Genomic DNA, 20,264 nt, shown 5'->3' on the forward strand with positions numbered 1-20,264 from the left:
GCAATTCTTTTTTTTTTTTTTTTTACATTTTCAAGAGATCTCTTCCTGTAAAAATGTTTATATGAATAGTAACAGGCTCAGATAAGAACACGTTTTATCATTTTCCCATGCAAAATGATAAGCTACATTTAGATTGCAGATTGTTCTGCTTATGCAACTCTGAAAGAAACTGAAAGAAACAAAATTCCTAGCTGTAGATAAATATAGTTTTCAGTACTGCCCATTCTGCATAATTCATGTTGGCCAAAGTGATTTAAATCGCTACAAAATGAAAAATCTAAGCTCTTTTGCATTCCTTTGCAAACATGCAAACCATCTGCAGAAAACCATCTGCTCATCACATTAAGAAATCTACACTGCTAAGGTTGGAATTTAAAGGTTAATTGAAGTCAGCTGCCGCTCTTCCAGCAAGGCGTAAAGCTGCCACTGTGGTAACAAGATATTATTTACTAACATCAGCTACAATGCCTTGCAGATTTATTCACATCGTCTGAACTTTGTCAGATTACAACCACAAACTTCCAGGCATTTTATTGGGATTTTATGTGACCGACAAAATGTGTTTGTGGAAAGAGAGGATGAATGAGTTTTTCTTATTCAACAAATAAAAATCTGTCCAGTATGTCGCCCCTGAACAAAACTCAGTGGAACCAATCAGAAGTTACTTAAATAGTAAATAGAGTCCACATGTTGTAATTACAGTTTGTTGGACAAAAGCAGGAAGAACAGAAAGATGTCAAATAAGGGAATAATTGATCTGGGAAACCAGATTTAAATAATAAGACATCTATACTAGTTTATAATACTTTTATGGTTTGGCTTCCGCACCAATAAATCATTTTATTAAGAGAAAATCCAACAAAGCTTGTAACAAACTGTTTATTTAAACTATTCCCACTGAATTAATTAGTTGCATCTTATTAGAAGTTCTCAGAATCCATAAAAACGTCGATGTTGACTCATAAAATCTGCAATCAAATTTAGATTTACTTTTTTTTTAGTCTTTGTAATTTGAAATATCACGTGATTTAATGGTTTATTTCCTGATTCATATCGTCAAACTGCCAAAGATCAATGGATATGAATGAGCCTTCAGGTGTAAATCTGCTTAAATCAAGGTTGTTCAAATAGGGGCTCAGGGGCCATTTAGGGCCCCTGAACTGATTTTATGTGTCCCCCTGACCACAAGAATAACCTAAATAGATTAGGACAAAGCCATGACTTATAAATTAAAATCTACCAACAAAAATGTTTGATGCAACACAAAATGCTAATCTTTTCCTTCTGTTGTCATGGTAACTAGGACCACATCGACTCATTGACTAAACATTGCTGTGTTAAAACTTGCCTCAATATAGAAAGTGTTTTCAAATGAAGACTGATTTAGATATTGTTTTTATACTTGAGAATAGAATATTTTTTTATTTTATTTGTTTTATTTATTTATTTTTTTTTTCAATCAAGTCCAAAATAATAAGAAATCTGGATTCATTTAACAAGGAAGACGTGCAAAAGCCATTTGAGGTTTTGGATCAATGATCCCGTTTTTTCAAAAAGAAAAAAAAAATCTGTTTACTTAATTTGTTTAAACTAATTCATACTTAGTAAACAAAAAGTTTGGACACCTCTGGTTTAAACAAAGAGCTAAAACGCTCAAAATATAATTTCTGTAAATTATAAATCAAGATATCTAGTCCATGTAGGGGGACAGCAAACATGTAAAAGATGGTGGTCTGGTTAAAGGAGTCCAGTGAAGCATGGTGGTGGCAGCATCATAATGTGGGGATGTCTTTACTTCAGCAGAGACAGTGAATCTGTTCAGGAGTCACCTTATCAGTAAATAGAGTCCATCTGTGTGTAATTCTACTTCATTAAAGCTGTTTGGTGATTACTGTTGGTCTGTTATTGTTTGGGTCTTTCTCCAACATCCCAATAAAATAGGCAGCAAAGTGATGAAATAAAAAACGCATCGCTGACTCCTTTCTCCTGTAAAAGACGAGCTGGCCTCTGACTTTAGCAAACCCTGCTAATCTACAAACCCCTGGTGCCTGTGAAAATGGTGACCAGATCAAACTGTGCTGCTTTAAAGCACAACGCCGAGGCCTGACGACAAACATATGGTGGCGCTATCAGCTCCCCTCATGGTGCGCTTATCTCCATGCCGCTCTGTGACAGGCAGGCTGAGAAGGGAGGATGATTACCTGCTTGGCCTCCTCCAAAGACGTCTGCAGCCGGCTTATTTCCTTCTCGTACTGCTCCTTCATCTTGTCCACCTCCTGATCGTGAGCGGCCACTTCGTCCTTCAAAGCTCCTTTGAGGGCTGCCAGCTCCCTTTCTCGCCTCCTCAACAGTTCCTCCAGCTCCTCTTTGGCAATGACCACTTCCTGCATCTCCACCTTCAGCTGCATCATGTCCTGAAGCAAAGAGAGCCAAGTTGCTAACGTTATCTCAGACAAGAGTTCAGCTGCAGAGTTCAGCTAACATCCTGAAGGTCTTCTCATTAAAACCGTTTGTTTTCATTCCTAAGATCTGTGGAAGCGCAGCAGAGTCTGGAGGTTTTGTAATCAACGACATGCGCGTCATCAATCCAATTATCAATTAGATAACAGATGTTTATAATCTAGAGCCGTGTGCATCATGTCCAACACTGCAAAAACACAAAATCCTACCAAAGAAGCAAATACCTTAGTTTAGTCTTATTTCAAGTGTACCAACAAGTAACTTTTCAGCCAGATAGGAGCTTGTTTTAAATCAATAATCCCTTAATATTGATGGAAAATTACTAGTTCCACTGGCAGATTATTTCACTTAATAACAAGATATTTTTTTCCACGCTACAAGTGAAATAATCTACCAATAGAAAAAGTACGCTTTCATTAATATAAACTAATATTTCTTGCTGAAAAGTTACTTATAAGTTAGTTTTGTCACTAATATATTTGCACTAGAAACTGGACCAAAAACACTTTGTAAGATTTTCTGTTTTTACAGTGAAGATACAGAAACTATTAAAACTGTGCCATTAAAAACAAAATAAAACATTTCAATCTCTAAATATTTTTTAAATCTTCATTAAAAATAGTTTCTCACAAATAATCTTGGTCAATTTGTCCTTTTCATATGTTGTTTAGGTGTTTTTGTACCAAACTTTTACAGATATGGGACATTCGTACCAACGGAGCCTCAATTCATGCCAATTTGTTTCCAACCTGCTGTTAAAACTGATCATTTAATGTAATTTTCAATAATTTACTGGGAGAAAATCTACCACCAGCAGGTCACTTGTGATTATTTTAGCTTGATCATAGACTCTGTAATCTAAATTGTTCAGAGGATATTATGTAATTAAATTAAGGCATACATTAGCTTAAAGCAAATTAGCAATACTTATGTAAATAATTAATCATAAACACTTTGCAAAACTGCCACAGTGTGACAAACTCTGTGGCAGTCAGGAAATAATCAGACCAGGGTGAAGAGTACAAAATTAAAATCAATCACATAAAGCTGCACAATAGTTACATTTATAATCATATTTTTACATTTTTGGCATTTATTGATATTGTTATTGAAAAATAGTGGAGAAACCCAGACAATACAAACAGTTTTGGGTTTTTTAAACTCCGTTAACTTGAATTTCTCATGACAAAGATTAATCAAAATTCTTCTCATGATGATAAATTCATCACAATAAGCGATGCGACAAACACCCGCCCCTCCTAGTTTACAGAGTGAGTCTGTCCTGGCAGCTCAGCCTGATAGCAGCATGGCGGCTCACCGCCATGAGGACGTCTTTCTCTCCGTCAGCGGCGGCCCTCTTGGCGCCGTCCAGCTCGTCGTGCATCTCTGACAGCTGGTCCTGCAGGTCTCTGATCTCCGTCTGGCACTGCTCCCGCTCCATCTTCACCTGGAAAAGCCTGACGAAGCACAGGACACGTCAGCTCCGGAGAGCCGCTCTTCATGCACCTGTAATTCACACACATAACTGGGAACACCTGGTGAGCCGAACGGGAGCCCTCAGAGGTTACCTGCAACCTGCTTTCATGGGATCACTGGTGGTAATTAATGTGAAACACCTTTATTACTGTCCAATTGATACTGTTCCCACCACGATAACCAGCAATATAAATAAACCAACTAAACCAGATAAACCAGCAATTATCGCGATAAATAATATCGTTATTTTGAGATTCTTTTCAAGCAATATATTGATACTTAGGCACAATGAGCAATAAATTAATTGCATGATAAATTAAAACAAACTCAGTAATTTCCTGATTTCTGCATGATTTATCGTTTTCTCTTTTCTGTTCAGTCTGGTGCTTTAGTCTCAGCCAGACAATTTTGTTTACAAAGTCTATCCATTTTATTTGTTGTTTTCTTTATTTATTTTGGATATTTAAAATGGTTTCCAGCTCCAGCGTTAAATATTCATTATAATTTAATGTTTATTAATCTTTGATAATGCATTCCTGCATTATTAAGCCATTAGCATTATATTACTTGCAATGGGTCTCAAAACAACAATATTATTATTTATCGCAATAACTTCTGGGACTATTCATGGTTCAGCAAATTTTTTTTATTGTGACAGGCCTATTGATAATGGCATAATAAAATGAAACTGATGAACTTTAATTCAGAAAAGATCACGTCACACTGGAACTGGAAGAAATTATAAATATTCAGAATAAAACAAGAAATAACCAGAGAAAAACCATGACTTACTTGGAGGTAAGTGGGAGTTACCCCCAAGTAAAGTCAAGAAAAAAAAAATTAATTATGAACTCTCAAAAGAAAAATTCCCTTTAAAAAAGTATTAAATCATCAGAATTAAAATGATCTAACTTTTTGCACCGGGCTTAATTGTTGCATAAATTTAACCACACACTTTATTTCCACTAAAATATGAATCAGCTTGAACATTAAACCAGCAGCTTCACCAGAACACCCAAAGTCTAGAAAGCAACAAAAACACCTTAACCAACTTCTCAATGCAAATCGTCGCACTTTATGCTACAAAAAAACAAAAGAAAAACATTATCTATAGGTTACTTAACTACTGACACATTTCAAAAGTTTAAACGTTTAGCTGAAGTAAATCACTTGCACTGACGAGAAAAGATAAACGAGAAGGTTAATGATTTGTGCAGCACTCACTCTTCCACCGAGGAGTTGAGCTCAGACTCGGTTTTAGCCAGTTTCTCCTTCAGCTGCCTGCACTCATCCAGACTCCGCTGTAGCTCCTGCTGCAGCTCTTTCAGGCCCGCCACCGCCCGCCGGTCCGCCTGACTCTTCTGCTGGCAACAACACAATGCAGGTGTTCATTTAGTTATTGTTTGCTGATAAAAAATAGTATTTCAATTAAACTGATCTGAGCACATTTTTACTCGTATTTTTTGGCTGCTTCCATTTACATTTCTTATCAATATATAATTTTTTTTATTAATCTAAACAACTTGTTTTTCTTTAGAAAAAAAATTTAAATGTAGAAATTTAAATAAAATAAAAACATTTTTCTCTTTAAAGTATGAAATATATGTACAAAGTGCAACTAAGAAGATGAATTAAAATTAAAGCAATATTATTTATGCTTTTACAAGGACAAAAGCCTGACTATATTATGGTAAATATGACGATACTGAAGTGAGGGGAAAAAAATTAAAATAGGCTTTAGTTTAGTTAAAATTAAACTCCAAATGAAAAAGAATCCATTTATCCCTTTACCTGACAAATAACAATGGAGACGTTATTGTTATACATATCATTCATGAGTTTTTATGGCTTAAATTTGATTTTATTGACACACTCAGAGTTAATTAATAATTAATGCAGGTTAAAAACTTTACTGTAAAGATCTATTCAGAGAAAAATGCTGAAAAATAAAACTGACATATGTGTAAATGATTTAAACACAAGGTAAAGGAAAAATAAAAAACAAATGTGTATCAACTAAAATAGTGACATCAAAATACAGATTTTGCTTTTATCTTTTATAAATCTGACCTTGCTTGATAAAAAACTAAAATCCAACTAACTGCTTCACAGCTGTTTTGCTTTTTTCCAGAAAAATTAGCTTTTTGTATTAAGTTTGACACTTTAGATCTAAACAAAGGCCTTAAAACAAATCCTTAAATTGTGATCCCTTAAAGCTCTTCAGAGAGCAAAGCCATGTTTAAAGGATATTCCAGAACAACTAATTCAGCATTAAAGGGATATGTCAGCATAAACAGCCTGGTATCAGCATTACAGCTGCAGTTGCCATCATGTTACCTTCATTTGTTCCTCCAGCTGTCTCTTCAGCTCAATAATCTCTTTTTCCAGTTCAGCGTTTTGCTCCTGCAGAGCTTTGGTCTGTGCAGCCAGGTCCACCGACTGCGAGAGCAAATCAGATATTTATCCCTTACACACAGTTATTTATTCATTTCAAATAGAAAAAAAAGAGGAAAAAATAAAACTAATTATGCTGCTGATTGACATGCAGTTTTACAGTATTTTCTCAAAAAGGAGCAGGTTTATATTTGTGTGTCACCAAACAGAAAGCTTATTTTGGAGAGTGAAACAAAACTATCATTAAGTTTGCAAAAATATATCTGCCTTTAAGCCATGATAAAGAACACTGCAGCTGTGCGTAAAAACACCCACAATGCAACAGGAGACTCACTTTGCTGTCGCCTTGTGCGCTGGCTGTGGCCCTGGACTTCAGCGTCTGGATCTTCTCAAAAACCAAGTTCACCTTCTTATTCGTCAGGTCGTCATTATCATTGCTTCTGCGTGAGGAAAAAGGTGAAACATTTGAATTAATGAAAAAACATTTCTGTGTGTTTTTGAGGTGAATCACGACTTCAGGCTGTTTGGGGAACAAAGCAGTTCCGTCCCGGCTTAGCAGGAGTCAGGAAGGTTTTATGATGCTCCGATGTGTCACTTCACAGAACAAACAGCTTCATTACGATACTAAATGAACATAAATGTCTCTCTTTTGTTCAATGTGGGAATTAAAACTGCAAATAATTTTCCTAATAGTGTAAACACCATATGTAGATTTGATTTCCTCAGTATCAGCTTCCCTTCAGTTTAAAACTGACGAAAGATAAAGCTTAAAGATTTTGTAGAGTTTCGCCACGAAAAAACAAAAATGTGGGAGTTTTCTTGACTTGGAGGAACATTTAATCATCCAGCTTTTGACTCAGCAAAACCAAAGTTTCGTAACTCTGACAGCAACAATCAATCTTTTTGTTATTAAAATGTGAAAGAGAAAACCCAAATCCCCCATCACCATCCTCTGCTCTCTGCTCTGACAGATGATTTTCATTAGAGCGCTATAACCCCTGTTGGTGGGTGTTTGTCTTCGGAGCCTGGGGAATGCAGCTCAGTTTCAGCCCCTGAACTTACATCTGTGTTTCCTTTCCTTCCCTTTGTCCTGCGACTCCTGACCTGCGCTCCGACACACCCAAGCAGTTTCCTGAGCTTTCTGCAATATTCAAAGCCAGCAGCGAATGGAGGAACTGTACTGCACAAAAACGCAACAAGTCTTTCCAAAAGCTGTTTTACTGTACAAATGTCAGAGTCAGGTTAAAATATTCCACATGTTTGTGATTTTTGATCAAAAATTCAAGACTGGCTTCTTGGTTGTGTCAGAAATGTTATAATTCATTTCCCCCTGGCTGCCTTTGGGCCGTCAGTCAAGCCTGCATCAAACAAAGAACAAAAGCTGCAAAGGCAGCAGGGAACGCTGAGAAAAGTTTCTCTTGTTTTTTTTCCCTTTCTCAGGCGGCGTGGAAAAATTTTTTTGGATTTCAACACAGATAGGAAATTTGATCAGCTGGTCAGATATTCATTAAACAGCACACGCTAGCATTGTTGACATGCCAGACTAACATTCCCGTCTTGTACTCCCTGTAGCTGTGTCCACTTCAGTTTTGTGCTTCAGTAAAAACAATTTTTTGATTCTCAACTTCACTATTCCAGTCAATACTGGATCAAAAAGTAACAAATGTTTTCATAAAGTAATGAAGTTCACGACTAAACTAACACATAAAAGCAACATTTATTCCTACTGTGGCAAAAATAATGTTGCACATTGGTTATTGCAGCTGTTATATTGTTTAACTTTCTACTGATAAGTGCTATTGTGATTCTGACATACCAGATTGTGGAGTAAGCACTTATTCTTGTGTACCAAGCAGATGCTAGCAGATTAGCTGGCCCGGCTAGCTGCAGCCACCGCTACGCACAGCTTAGCTAGTGTAGTTTTAAAATAGGGTCAGATTATAGGGTTACCTAACCCTATCATCTGAATGGAAATATTACCAAAACACTTGCATTTTAAAGCAGCAGTAAAACCAGCTGTCCAAATGTGTTGGAGTTCCGCTTGGTTGCTAGGTGACGGGGCTGGGCTTTGCTGGGGGTTGCTAGGTAACAGCGCAGTGCCCCTGGAATGTGACTTAATCTGGAAGTTTGTGAAATGGCTTGATTTCAAGATGCCAAAAAACATTAACGTAAAGCCCTGAGGCTGTTTGTAGAAGCAGCTGAGATCCAAGAGAATGTAAAAAATGTGTGAAATGTTTGTTTTGTATAATAGGTCCCATTCAAGTGTTTCATTAAAGAGAAATCTGTGCCACATGATGACTTGTATGTAAACAAATCCTTCAATTCATAACAGTAAGTATGGGAGAGAGAAATTAGCACATTCACACTATAACTACTTACCAATCATTCAAAATATGTTGGTTACATCAGGTGACTTTTTATGAACATAAATGCTTAAAGTTAAGTCTAGTAAACTCACCCTTCTTTGAGGTAGCTGAACAAAATCTGTTTGGCTGTCTCCTCGTGTGTTTGTTGTGAAAGCTCCTGCTGACCTTTCAGGAGATCAGGCGTGGCCTGGATGTGGAGGGAAAGACAAGAGCAGCTTTAAATAAGTTAAATAAGTTAAACCACATGTGCGTTATTACAACAGCGGCGTATTAGGGCCATTGCAGAAAAGAGGTGAGAACATTCTTACCAAATTTCACCAAATAATCTAAAGTAGAAACATGGAAATGTAGTTTGAAAAGTAGAAAATTTGCTAGGAAAAAAAACCCTGAAATATTGAGATTAATCTCTGAAATTTTTGCGAGAAAAAAAACCTGAAATTTTTAAGTTTCAAAACTCAAAATATTTTGACTTTTGGAAATTTTCAGAGTTTGGAAAGTCAAAAATATTTTACTTGAAACTCAAAAAAAATTTTTTTTTTTTTTGTAGAAAATTTCAGATTTTTTTTTTTTATCAAATTTTCAACTTTTCAAACTCAAAAGTTTCTGTGTTCTTTTCCAGAAATTTTCTGAGATTTTTTGGCAGAAATGTAGAATTACATTTTCTCATCCTAATGTGCCGTTATATGTAGGGTTGTGGAGTTTCACCTGGACGTCTGCCCCGGTGCTGGTCTTGCTGTCAGCGGTGGGCGGGAGTTTGGACAGGGACGCTGTTGAGACTTTTCCGACAGAAGAAGGAGCTTCTTCACTGCTCTTGAAGGACGGTATGGCGGGGCGTGACTGCAGCTTTGTGTAACCCCGTAGGGAGCCAATGTATTTGGAGACTGAGCTCTGGGGGGATCCTGGCGCACTAATGGCCTGAGATGAAGGCCCGTCCACAGCCGTAGACCAGGGGTCCTGACCGCTCGCCGTCCTCTGCAGCCGCAGCTGCGACGGCCGAAGGACGTGCTCCTTTGACGTGCCTCGAGATTGACCGAACTCGTCCATGAAGCTGGAGTCAGACCTCGACCCAAAGGCGCTGTCCACGCTGCGCGACCGCTTCCTGTCCTCCGGGTTGATCCTGTTTCTGCGCCCCGCCCTGCCCCTCCGCTGTTGGCCGCCATCTTTGCCATCAAACTTATCAATTAGCTCATCAACTGCAGGGATGGACCCTGTGTCTATGTCTCTGCCTGAACCGGGCTGGAAGGGGATGTAGCGGCGATTCTCGTGGCGGTTTATGGCGTCCGTGTAAAGAGCCTCCATCTGCTCGTCTATCAGCGACTTACTGGTGGACGATAAGGAGGACTGGCGGGACCGGGAGGAGGACTGAATGGGCTCGCCGGAGTCGGTCCGGCGTAGGGGAAGGACGTCAGGGTCGTGGTGGGTGCGCTCCAGACTGGAGTTGGCGCTACGAGTGGAAGTAGGAGACTCTTTCCTCTGGTCACTTGGTGGACTTGACATGGGGGACGGCTGAGGCTGCGCTGCTGGTACTGGGGGAGTTTTAGAGGTCGGCTTGGGCTGAGATGGATTCAGACTGGTGAGGTACGGTTTAATCTGAGGCTGGGTCGGCTGGGACGGCGTTCTGCTTTGAGGCTGAGGAACCTGGACTGGAGGTAATGATGGAGACTTCATTTTGGGGGTGTTGAGGTCCGTTTGAGGAGGCTGCCTGTTCTCCTGCTCTGTGCGGTCTAGGTGACGATCAAGGCTTGATGACCTGAAACGGGAGGGTTTCAGGTCTTTTTGTACTTCAGATTTGGGGTAGGGGTTCTGGTATTCTATCCTGGTGTCGGCTTGTGGCTCAGGCCTGGACGGGAGGCTGTGGAAGCCTTCGATGTTTAGGGAGTTGGTCCGGGGATCGTAGGGCTGCAGGAGCTCGGGGTGCCTCTGAAAGTTCAGAAGCGTGGACGGTTTCGTTGCCTGAGATTCAGGAAGCCCATTCTGAGGCCCGGAGTAGTGCCTCATCTTCTGTGTCCTGTACTCCATGAAGGGGTCGCTGGATCCAGCTTCCTTATCCCCTCTGAAATCATACTCCTGGTAATTCTCAATAAAAGAGCTTTCTGTGTCCAGGTAGCCGTTGCTGTCAGGTTGGTGACCCCTGTCCTGGTTGTTCAGCACCACATAGGGGTGTCCATCTATACCCTGGACACGAATACTGAGGCCATAAGAGCCGGCTCCATTACTACTGGGCCTGGAAATACGGGATGACTGCGTGTATCCACGCTGCGACCCGCTGTTAGGAATGCCAGTCGCTCTGTAGGACTCCATCAGGAATTTAGAAGGAAAATAAATCCCTCTCCCTGGATCAGGTGGCCCACCTATGAGAGCAAAGAATCAGACCGGCTGGATTAGTCAGAGATCAGCCTGCATAATTCAAACACCTCATCTCTTCCACTTTCATTCTCTTGCATTGTTTTGCATTCTTAGATGTTTGTCTTTCCATCTTCAAGGAGACGTTTTCGGTGAGACTTTCCAGTTAAGGTTAAATGATTCAGGAGATAAAAATCTCCCTCTGTTGCAGGTAAACCTCTCTGAAGCCACAACCGCCCTGAAGACGTGACTCAAAACGTGACGCAGGTCAATAACACACAACAATTATTATCACACACCTGCGTGTTATAATAAAAACTGATCCGTGTCTGAGAAATAATACTTAAAAATGAGTCAGCTATGTTAGAGAATAAGCCCAGATTTCTACAGCACTGAGGGCGTTTGTGCACACACCCCTGTTGACATGTTTCTGAGACTATATGAAACCATTTCAAAAGTTTCTAAATCATGATTCGACTTTGATGAAGCGTCTGATTTAGTTTCAGCATTCAGTCTTCTTCAGTTCACGCCTCTCAGTACTGAAATGCCTCAAATTAGGAATGGGAATTTATCGTATCATTTATCGTGATACATTTCTTATCATGGTAAGATTTTAGTTCATCGTTGTCACAATAAATTCCATAAAAATAATAATAATAATCCTGATGTTTAAGAAAACTGTCCGTGTTAACAGGATTGTTATTTTTCCTATTTATCTCCAATGTCTGTTCAACAGCAGTACCAAGGAAATTATTGAAAATACAAGAAGTGGATGGGATGTTGATCAACTTCCACCACAGAAAGCTGAATCTCAGTTACTGAAGTCAGGATTTCATTGCTTCCTGCTAAATATGGATGATTATTGTTGTGTGTTTTTCTCCTTTTTTCTGACTCACGCATTTGTGAATGATTATCTAATTTTCTGCAAGCTGTGGCTTCAACCAAAAAACGCAAAGAGACAGAGGTCAGGAAAACTGCACCTTATTTACCGGTGTATTTTTTAAAGACATTATGCTGAAATTAAATAAAACAAAGCATTTATTTTAAGGGTGTGCAAACTGCACCTTTATCTTTGTTCTCCACAAACTTGTTTTTCAGGTCAAAATGTAACTTTACAGTTGGAAACATTTTTGAAATGATTCATCATAATCCCAGTTTTTAAGTCTTTCCAAGTTGGAATCAAACTTACAACTTTTCTCCCCACTGCATCACAAACGTCCATTTTACACACTGTAAGGAGCCAAAGTAGAAAAGTAAAATAGTGGCACAAGGAAACAAAAAGGCCAGCAGGACGTCATCCAGCTCAACATCCATAATTAACACTTGTTTCCTGACAGATTTGCAGTCAGATGGTGGAGGGGGAAAAAAGCAGCTCAGCTGGCAACAAAAATACTACTGTTTACAAATATCAAAGTAAGCAGCTCACGCTTACTTTTCCTGGGAAACCATTAGAGGCACCATGTGTTTCAGCAGACAATGGGGCTTGAGCAGATTCCTGTTTGCCCTGCTGTCAGCGGCCCGTTCTACCTGATGTTACAATGTGAGGACGGAACGAGATGAGCCCAGAGGAAGGACGCTGATAAGGCCGAGAACAAAGGCCAAGGCAGGATATGGAGCATCAGCAGGAGATAAATCAGGACAAAACAACTCGGAAGTGATGCAGTACAAGAAGCAGGAGGACGGCCGGACAAAATGTGCTCTAAATACCGATTTGAGCTGAAGACACTGCAAAAACACAAAACGCTACCAAGTACTGATGGTCTAGTTTCTAGTGCAAATGTCTTGATACGCTTTAAATAAAACACATTTGACTTGCAAATAACTTTCAAGGAAGATATAAGAGTTTGTTTTAAGTTAATAATTACTTAATTCCTTCAAACATACCATTTCCACTATCAAAATTAAGGAATTACTTAGTCAAGACAAGCTCCTATATGTTGCAGGAAAGTTTCTTTTAAGATGGCTTTGTCTTATTTCAAGTTACTAGGGATGGACAATATGGCTGAAAAAATATATCATGATATAACCGCTTCATAGCGATAATTATTGATTAGTTTTTGTGCTTAAAATATCTTAGATGATGCCAAACTGGTGGCGTGACCTTTTCTGTTTTCACTCCACGACGTTGTTTTTTTATTTTTAAGCAGCTATAAGGCACAGTGGTGAAACTTCAAACTGCTGCTGCCAATTAACTCAAAAGGTGTTGCTAGGCAACCCAAGAGTGAGCGAGTTGCTAGGCAACCAAAAAACAAGCGAGTGAGTTAATTCCAAGTTTTCTTAGCTGTTCATGAGAATTTGACCGCCTACACTGCAAAAACACAAAGATTACAGAGTATTTTTGGTCTAGTTGTTAGTATAAATACGTCAGTATACTTTAAATAAGAAAAAAACTAAATTATAACCAACTTTTCAGCAAGATATAAAAGCTCATTTAAGTCAATAATTCCTCAGTATTGATGAAAGAGTGATTATTTACTAATAGCCAACACATTTTTATCAATATTAATAAATTATTGGCATAAAACAAGCTTTTATTTCTTGCTTAAAAGTTACCTATAAGTTAGTTTTGTCTTATTTAAAGTGTACTAAGATATTTGTACCAGAAACTAGACCAAAAATACTTGGTAAGGTTTTGTGTTTTTGCGACGTGAAGTGCAGTTCTGGATCAGAGTTCAGTAATATGCCATCTGATGTGTTATCTATCAATATATTATTATTGATTTATTGTCCAACCTTAGTAGGATATTTGTACTAGGAACTAGACCAGAAATCCTTGAGTCTGTGTTTTCGCAGTAATATAAATGGACATGAGTTGTTTTGTTTACTCAAATGTCGAATGAGTCCCGTCTCCTCCATCAACCAAATCACTTCAGCACAGTCATGTTATCTGGCAGAGCGTTTCCAATAAAGAAAGATGTTGAATGTGAAGCCGGAAGCTGGAAGGACACCACAACCCTGCTGCTTTGTGAGATAGATTCCTTTATAAGAGCCACACCCACTGAAAATAAGACCGCTTCACGTTTTTCATTCCAGGCTGACATTCAGCTCATAAAGCTGTAAATTTTCTTCTGTTAGCTGCCATAAAACACGCAACACAACCAAGATTCATTTTCATTACATCTCCATAAGCCAGTGAGTGACTTTTGCTTTGCGTAGTTGGAAAATTTCTGCGTCAAACACTTTAGAAAAAACAGGAGCGAGGAGAAAGAAAAAGGTGTCCTGAACAGGACAGCAGTCAAGGACAGATTAAGGCGACACAAAGGAGCCTTTCATGTTTGCCGTTACCACTGCTTGATACGCAAAGGTTCAGCTAAATGTGCAAGACATTTTCCTCTCGTTTCTGGTGTCTTTCCACCAGAAGAAGAAACATCTCTGAGTCACGGCGGCGCTGCCTTCACTGACCTGCACTCTGCAGACGAAACTGTAACATGAATTTTTCCACATTTTGACACATAAAAACCACAAAATTATTTAAATTGTTAGTATTTTATGCGAAGTGAATAAGTGTGACAAGAACATGTGTTTTGGTCCCTTTACTCAAATACCCTTTAATAAAATCCTGTGCAACCAACTCAGATACAGAGTTGGGTAGGAACTGAGTAACTTTCTGGAAAATATATACATATTTTTAGGAGTATTTCTACTAATATGTACTTTTTGTGTTTACTTGAATTATTTAATTATGAAGTACTTGAGTAATATTTCTGGATACTGAGAGTAACCTTACTGAATGAGGAACAAGTTCATTTTAACTAAAAATAAAAAAATAAATCACCAGACACAAAACTGTGACTTTTGTTAGTTTCATAAGATCTATATTAAAATAAACCGATTTGGAAAAATGTTTCTTTTGCTTGATTTTGTTAATATCTATATTAACTATTTTCATTTTGATCTTTAAAATACAAACATTTCTATATATTTTGTTCTGTCTGATTATGTAATTTTTAAATATTAAATGACTGTTTTGATCAGCCTTTTTACCAAAATACTTTTTACTCTTATTTGAGTAATTTCATCTTCTACTTTTTACTTTTACTACAGTAAAAATAAGTTGAAGTACTGCTACTCTTACTTGTGTGAATATTTGTGTACTGTGCCCTCATTTTTGTGCTATTTCACTAACTATGTCATTATATTGCAAATGTGAGAGTTGAACTTATGAAGGAGAAAACTAAAACTGCACTCTGTCCTCAGACACCAACCTCAGTGTGAAGCACGGTGGTGGCAGCATCATGCAGTGGAAATGGAAGCTAATTAAGTTAAAGAGAAGATGGAAAGAAAAAAGAGGAAGAAACGTCGCTCATGTAGTGACGGAAAAACCTTTAGAAAAAACAAACATTGCTTTTTTTTTTAAAGTGTAAACCAGGCTCCTCTGATGGGCTGTAGCTCATTAACTCAGAGGCAAACAGTCATGCAGAGTATCTGCGTGTGTTTTATATTTCAGCTCAAAAATATCCAGTTGTATGGATTATTGCAGTCAGACCAAAACAAACGTTAAACCAGAGCTACACTGAGAGGGTTATAGAATCAAGTCCAGAATGGTCTAGTCAAAGTCCAGGCCTTAATCCAGTTGCCTTTTAAGGTTTGAAAAATGATGTACACACATTTTCAATCTCAAGAGACTTTTCCAAACGACCTGAAGCTGCGTTGAATAATGGCGAAACTTTTAGGTTTTGTTCAAATCTGAAAGGTTTTAAAACTGAACAATGATTTTCCTTCAACCTCAGATTTCTGCTCTGCTTTTTGTTGGTCTGAATTTAAGTTAAAGTACGTGGAAAGTGCACGAAGACCTTCGCAGGCTCTGGTATGTCTGCAAATACTTTTAATGTATTCCTGCTTTTTTGGGTTGACCGGTTTCACCTTTGCACCGTTGTGGAGACAGAATGACAATCCAGCCTCCTTAAACTGATGAAATGAAAAGAGAAAAAGTCATCTTGACGAAAACACAACAAGGAAACAGAACACACCAAACAGGATACTCAACATTTCACACCCCCATGCTGTTGTAGTATCTTCTGAAACTCAAAGTGATTTCCACCCTAAAGGTCACCGCGGATCAGAGCGGAGGGACAAAAAAGTGAAGCAACGCCAAGATTTACACTGTGGGAAAATACGCAAAAGTTACGTAACGTGAATCAGAGCGTCAGGTTGTGTGGGTACAGTAGCAACAGTAAACACTGCTGAAATCCCAACACAATAGCTGCAGACCCGAGACTGGGAGTCTCGCTGGAGGCTACTGGTTTCAGTGGGAACACGCTGGACTGGTTTGGAGGAGTTTAGATGCTCGGAGCAACAGGTGGAGAGAAAGTTCCGCTTCATCACTTTTCTCCAACCTGCAGCAGGTTAATAATCTGTCATAATCCGAGTTAAAAGTTAATTTTCTGCCCCTCTCGCTGCGGCGCTGCTACTCACCAGGGTCGAGTCTGTGTCTGGATCCTCCTTTCCGCAGGTTAGAAGCGTTTGTCCGGAGTTTTCCCTCTAAGGAAGAAACTCTTGCCGCACTTTGCAAACTTATTTGCTTCGGTAAAGTCTGCTGAGTGTGAGGGAGAAGGACGTCCCGCCCGTCCGCCCGACCCTCCGGGAGGAGTCGGCCGCTCCGCCCCCAGAGAGGAGCGGAGAAAACCCGCCCACCCACCCAGGAACACCGCGGCCGGTCCTGGAACAGGTTTCCACGCCACGGACCTGGAAAGACCTGCAGGAAGTGAGGGTGACTCGGTTTGGACCGGGTCAACTTTTCACACGCCCTGAAACCAGAACAATTCACCACCGGCTGGATAATGGACAAAAAAGAAAAAATAAATAAATAAATAAATAAATAAATAAATAAATTTAAAATAACATCTAAAAGTACTGTTTTCATCTAAAAATAACATTTACATGCAAGTTTTATTTTTATTATTATTATTAAATAGTTATTATTATTAAATAATATTATTATTATTAATAGTTATTATTATTATTATTATTCAATATAATATTATTTATGACATATATTTACTTTATAAATCTCGTTAAAACATAATTTTGTAGAAACTTAAACTTTTTCCTCTTGTTTGAATATTATTTTTCTAAATATGTTTATTAACAATTTTATGAGGATTACACACAACTGTGATCGCATAAAACTCCTAATTACTTATTAGCACTTTGCATAAATGTAATTTATAATGCATGTCTTTAAAAACCTACAGCGTCATCTAGTGGGCAGAAGAAGAAGAGAGATTAGGATTATATTACAATTACATTTAGTCAGGCATGAAGTGAAGGTAGGTTTTCACTACAGCTTCATTTCTGGGTTAAAATGTTTTTATTAGTCTGATGTAATAGTTTAATCTTAAATGTTATGTTTTTATTAACTGCAAGAAGAAAATCATCATCATTAGTAGAAAGAAAGGCTTGAAAACATATGTCTGCGTGTAATTAATCTTATTAATGTGGTTTAATTAGTGAATTCAGTTACTGATACAAATTACTTTTCAATAATAATCTATTTCACTGAATGGGTCTGTATTTGTCACCATCTACATTATTTATTTAATTCATTCTGATTAATATTTGATTTGTTTTTATAACTTTTTTATTAAATGAGATACAGATTTTCCTCTCCCCATAGTTAGATTTTTATGTTTTACATCTCAGGTTCATGGAGAAAATCACATTTAACATCCAATATTTAACAAGCTGCTTGAAGAAATGATCTAATACACCTATTATTTATTATTTACTTTTACTTTAGACATTATAGTTTATTCTATTACTGAGCGCTCAGAGGCTCTTTGTATTAATAATGGAAAACACATTCTACCTCATAAACCTGCATTATTAACCATTAAATATTTATACTGCCACTCAAAACTATAAAAATTCACAATAGTGAAATTCTCTGATTTTTAGATTCAGTTTAGATTTCAAGTGCTAATAAAATTATGAAACAAGTATGTATTAAACCAGAATTGTGTTTTTTAATCAACCCACTCAATAAAATGTACATAATTTGAATGGTAAACAATCTTTAAAATGCATGTTACTGTAGATTAAGACAGAAAAATGTGAATCCTGATGAGGTTTGATCAAATCATAACCAGGTTTTCTGATTAAATTAAACACTATTAAACAAAATAGAAATGAAAAGCAAAAAGGGAAATCTGAGTAAAAAACAACACCAAAATAATAAGTTATTTTTGATTTCATACAGAAAAACTTTTGTATGGAGGACCAAAACTGACATTAATCAAAAGTAAAATAATTTTAATTACGTCAGTTTTGGTCTTCCACATGTTTGACCTATAATCAGGTAAAAAGTTAGAAATCAAAGATTGTGATGTGAGGAATAAATCAACCAAAACTTCAGTTTATTTTGGAGAGATGTGTAAAAAGGGAACATGCAGTAATTTTATTTCTCACAGATATAAAATAAAATAAATCTCAGTTTGTTTCATTCTGGTCTTTTCATTCATGAGGAAGAAAATCAGATGCTGACGTCAATTACAGCTGGTAAAAACTAAGAGTCCACTGCACTGAAAACCTCCTGGTTTGTCCACCAAATATTAATATTTCTGAACTCTTCATGGGGTAAAACATTAATATTGTTGTTTCAAAATGAATATGAACTTGTTTTCTTTGCATTATTGGAGCTCTGAAAGCACTGCATCTTTTTGTTATTTCAACCATTTCTCATTTTCTGCAAATAAATACTACAATTTTGCTTGTAATTTTAGAGACATGATATCTGTAGCTTATAGAATAAAAGAGCAATGTTCATTTCACTCAAACATACATCAATAGAGAGTAAAACCAGAGAACCTGATCGTTTTAAGTGTCTCTTCATTTTTTTACTGCTTGACTCAAAGATCTGCGGCCCAGCCGGCTCTTTTCCTCGTGTTGTTGTTTATATTTGTGTCTGCAGTCGGTGCAGCTACACAGTATTTACTCCTCCTAACCTCTGGGTCTGCTGCAGCGGGACACAATAGGATCTCTGTTTTGCGCCACAGCTGGGCTTTCTGAGCATGCTCAGTGCGTCGCCCGGTCCGGTTCTGATTCTGAGGAGAAGTCCAGCCTCGGTAATGCAGCTGCTGCAGATGTTCAGTTTCTCTTCAGTGAACTCACAGAAGCTGATTGTATCAGATCCATTTGATAAAATCAATATTGATTTTAAATTGGTTTTAAGTCAGTTGAAGTTGTGCAAAACATTCAGCATCAGTATGGGACCCAGTTCTGACACAAAGCTTTCCTGAATCCATTTATTACTGAAATAAATACACATTTCATGTATCTGTGCTCAAGTAGATTTAGCATGAGTACTTTTGACTCCATTACGTTTCTACAATGTGTTGCGTTACATTCATGTCACAAACGCACTTTTTTCATTTATTAGTTTGACAGTAATTCATCTGTCATGTTTATATTTATATCACATTTCAGCAACCAGGCGCTTCAAGCTGCTTACGTCATGAAAACACAAAATTACAGAAAACAATCAATGATTTTAGTCGAGTTAACCGATTCAGAAAACGACCCCGCTTTCAAAATGACGTCAGAAAATTTAACTTTGCTCACAGGTGACCCATTTCAAGGTCGATTATGAAATACATTTTAGCTGTGGCGTTGATGACAAACTGAGGGGAAATTATCAGTGCCTGTTCCTCTGTTTACGTCTCTTTTTTCAGGCAGATAAATTATACTTGAATGTGTTCACTGCAGTTAAAATAACACTTTGATTTTGCTTTGTGCTAAATAAAAACATTCAAAAGCATAATCCTTCCTGTTTTTTATTTTGATTTAACTCTGCTATTTAGTCTCTGTGACGAAGCTGAACACAATAAAAATGTTCATTATCTGCAGAATTGTTCCTTAAAATGGCACAACAATCCTTATTTTTTAAATAAAATATACACATACAGGGTCACTTAATGATATTCTAGACCAGGAGTGTCAAACTCGTTTTCGTTTTGGACCAAATCAAGCTCTTAAAGGGTCAGAATGTATTGATAAAACCTGTTCACAAACTGTTAAGATATCAATAAATTCTTAAAATTAAATATTATTGAACATATTTCAGTCCCTCCAGGATTTTATGTTACTTTTTGTGTTTCACTTTTTTGTGTTTGTGGAACTAATTTGGAAATATTTGCAATATTTGAGTTCATTTGTGATATCAGTAAAGTCTGAAGCAGCTGTTTAGGACAAGTAAAAAAGTTTTTTGACAATTTTTGAAAAAAATCT

General features: G+C 37.6%; 1 protein-coding gene across 3 annotated transcripts in view; it reads right to left on the reverse strand.

Annotated features, from left to right (window-relative positions):
- The window catches only part of cgnl1 (cingulin-like 1), a 42,215-nt gene extending 25,621 nt beyond the window's left edge, over window positions 1-16,594 (reverse strand). For 2 of the 3 annotated variants that reach the window (XM_017304156.1, XM_008405378.2), the window contains exons 1-8: window positions 16,455-16,594; window positions 9,402-11,047; window positions 8,789-8,883; window positions 6,665-6,770; window positions 6,274-6,375; window positions 5,161-5,300; window positions 3,779-3,917; window positions 2,202-2,414 (exon numbers count right to left, since the gene is read on the reverse strand). In XM_017304156.1, coding sequence (XP_017159645.1) covers window positions 2,202-2,414; window positions 3,779-3,917; window positions 5,161-5,300; window positions 6,274-6,375; window positions 6,665-6,770; window positions 8,789-8,883; window positions 9,402-10,997 — 2,391 coding nt within the window. In that variant the 5' untranslated portion in view covers window positions 10,998-11,047; window positions 16,455-16,594. The remainder of the gene's footprint in view (window positions 1-2,201; window positions 2,415-3,778; window positions 3,918-5,160; window positions 5,301-6,273; window positions 6,376-6,664; window positions 6,771-8,788; window positions 8,884-9,401; window positions 11,048-16,454) is intronic. The other variant, XM_008405379.2, reaches the window with a different exon arrangement.
- Between the last annotated feature and the right edge of the window lie 3,670 nt (window positions 16,595-20,264).

Source organism: Poecilia reticulata, linkage group LG3, assembly GCF_000633615.1.
Source record: "Poecilia reticulata strain Guanapo linkage group LG3, Guppy_female_1.0+MT, whole genome shotgun sequence".
Taxonomy (NCBI): Eukaryota; Metazoa; Chordata; class Actinopteri; order Cyprinodontiformes; family Poeciliidae; genus Poecilia; species Poecilia reticulata.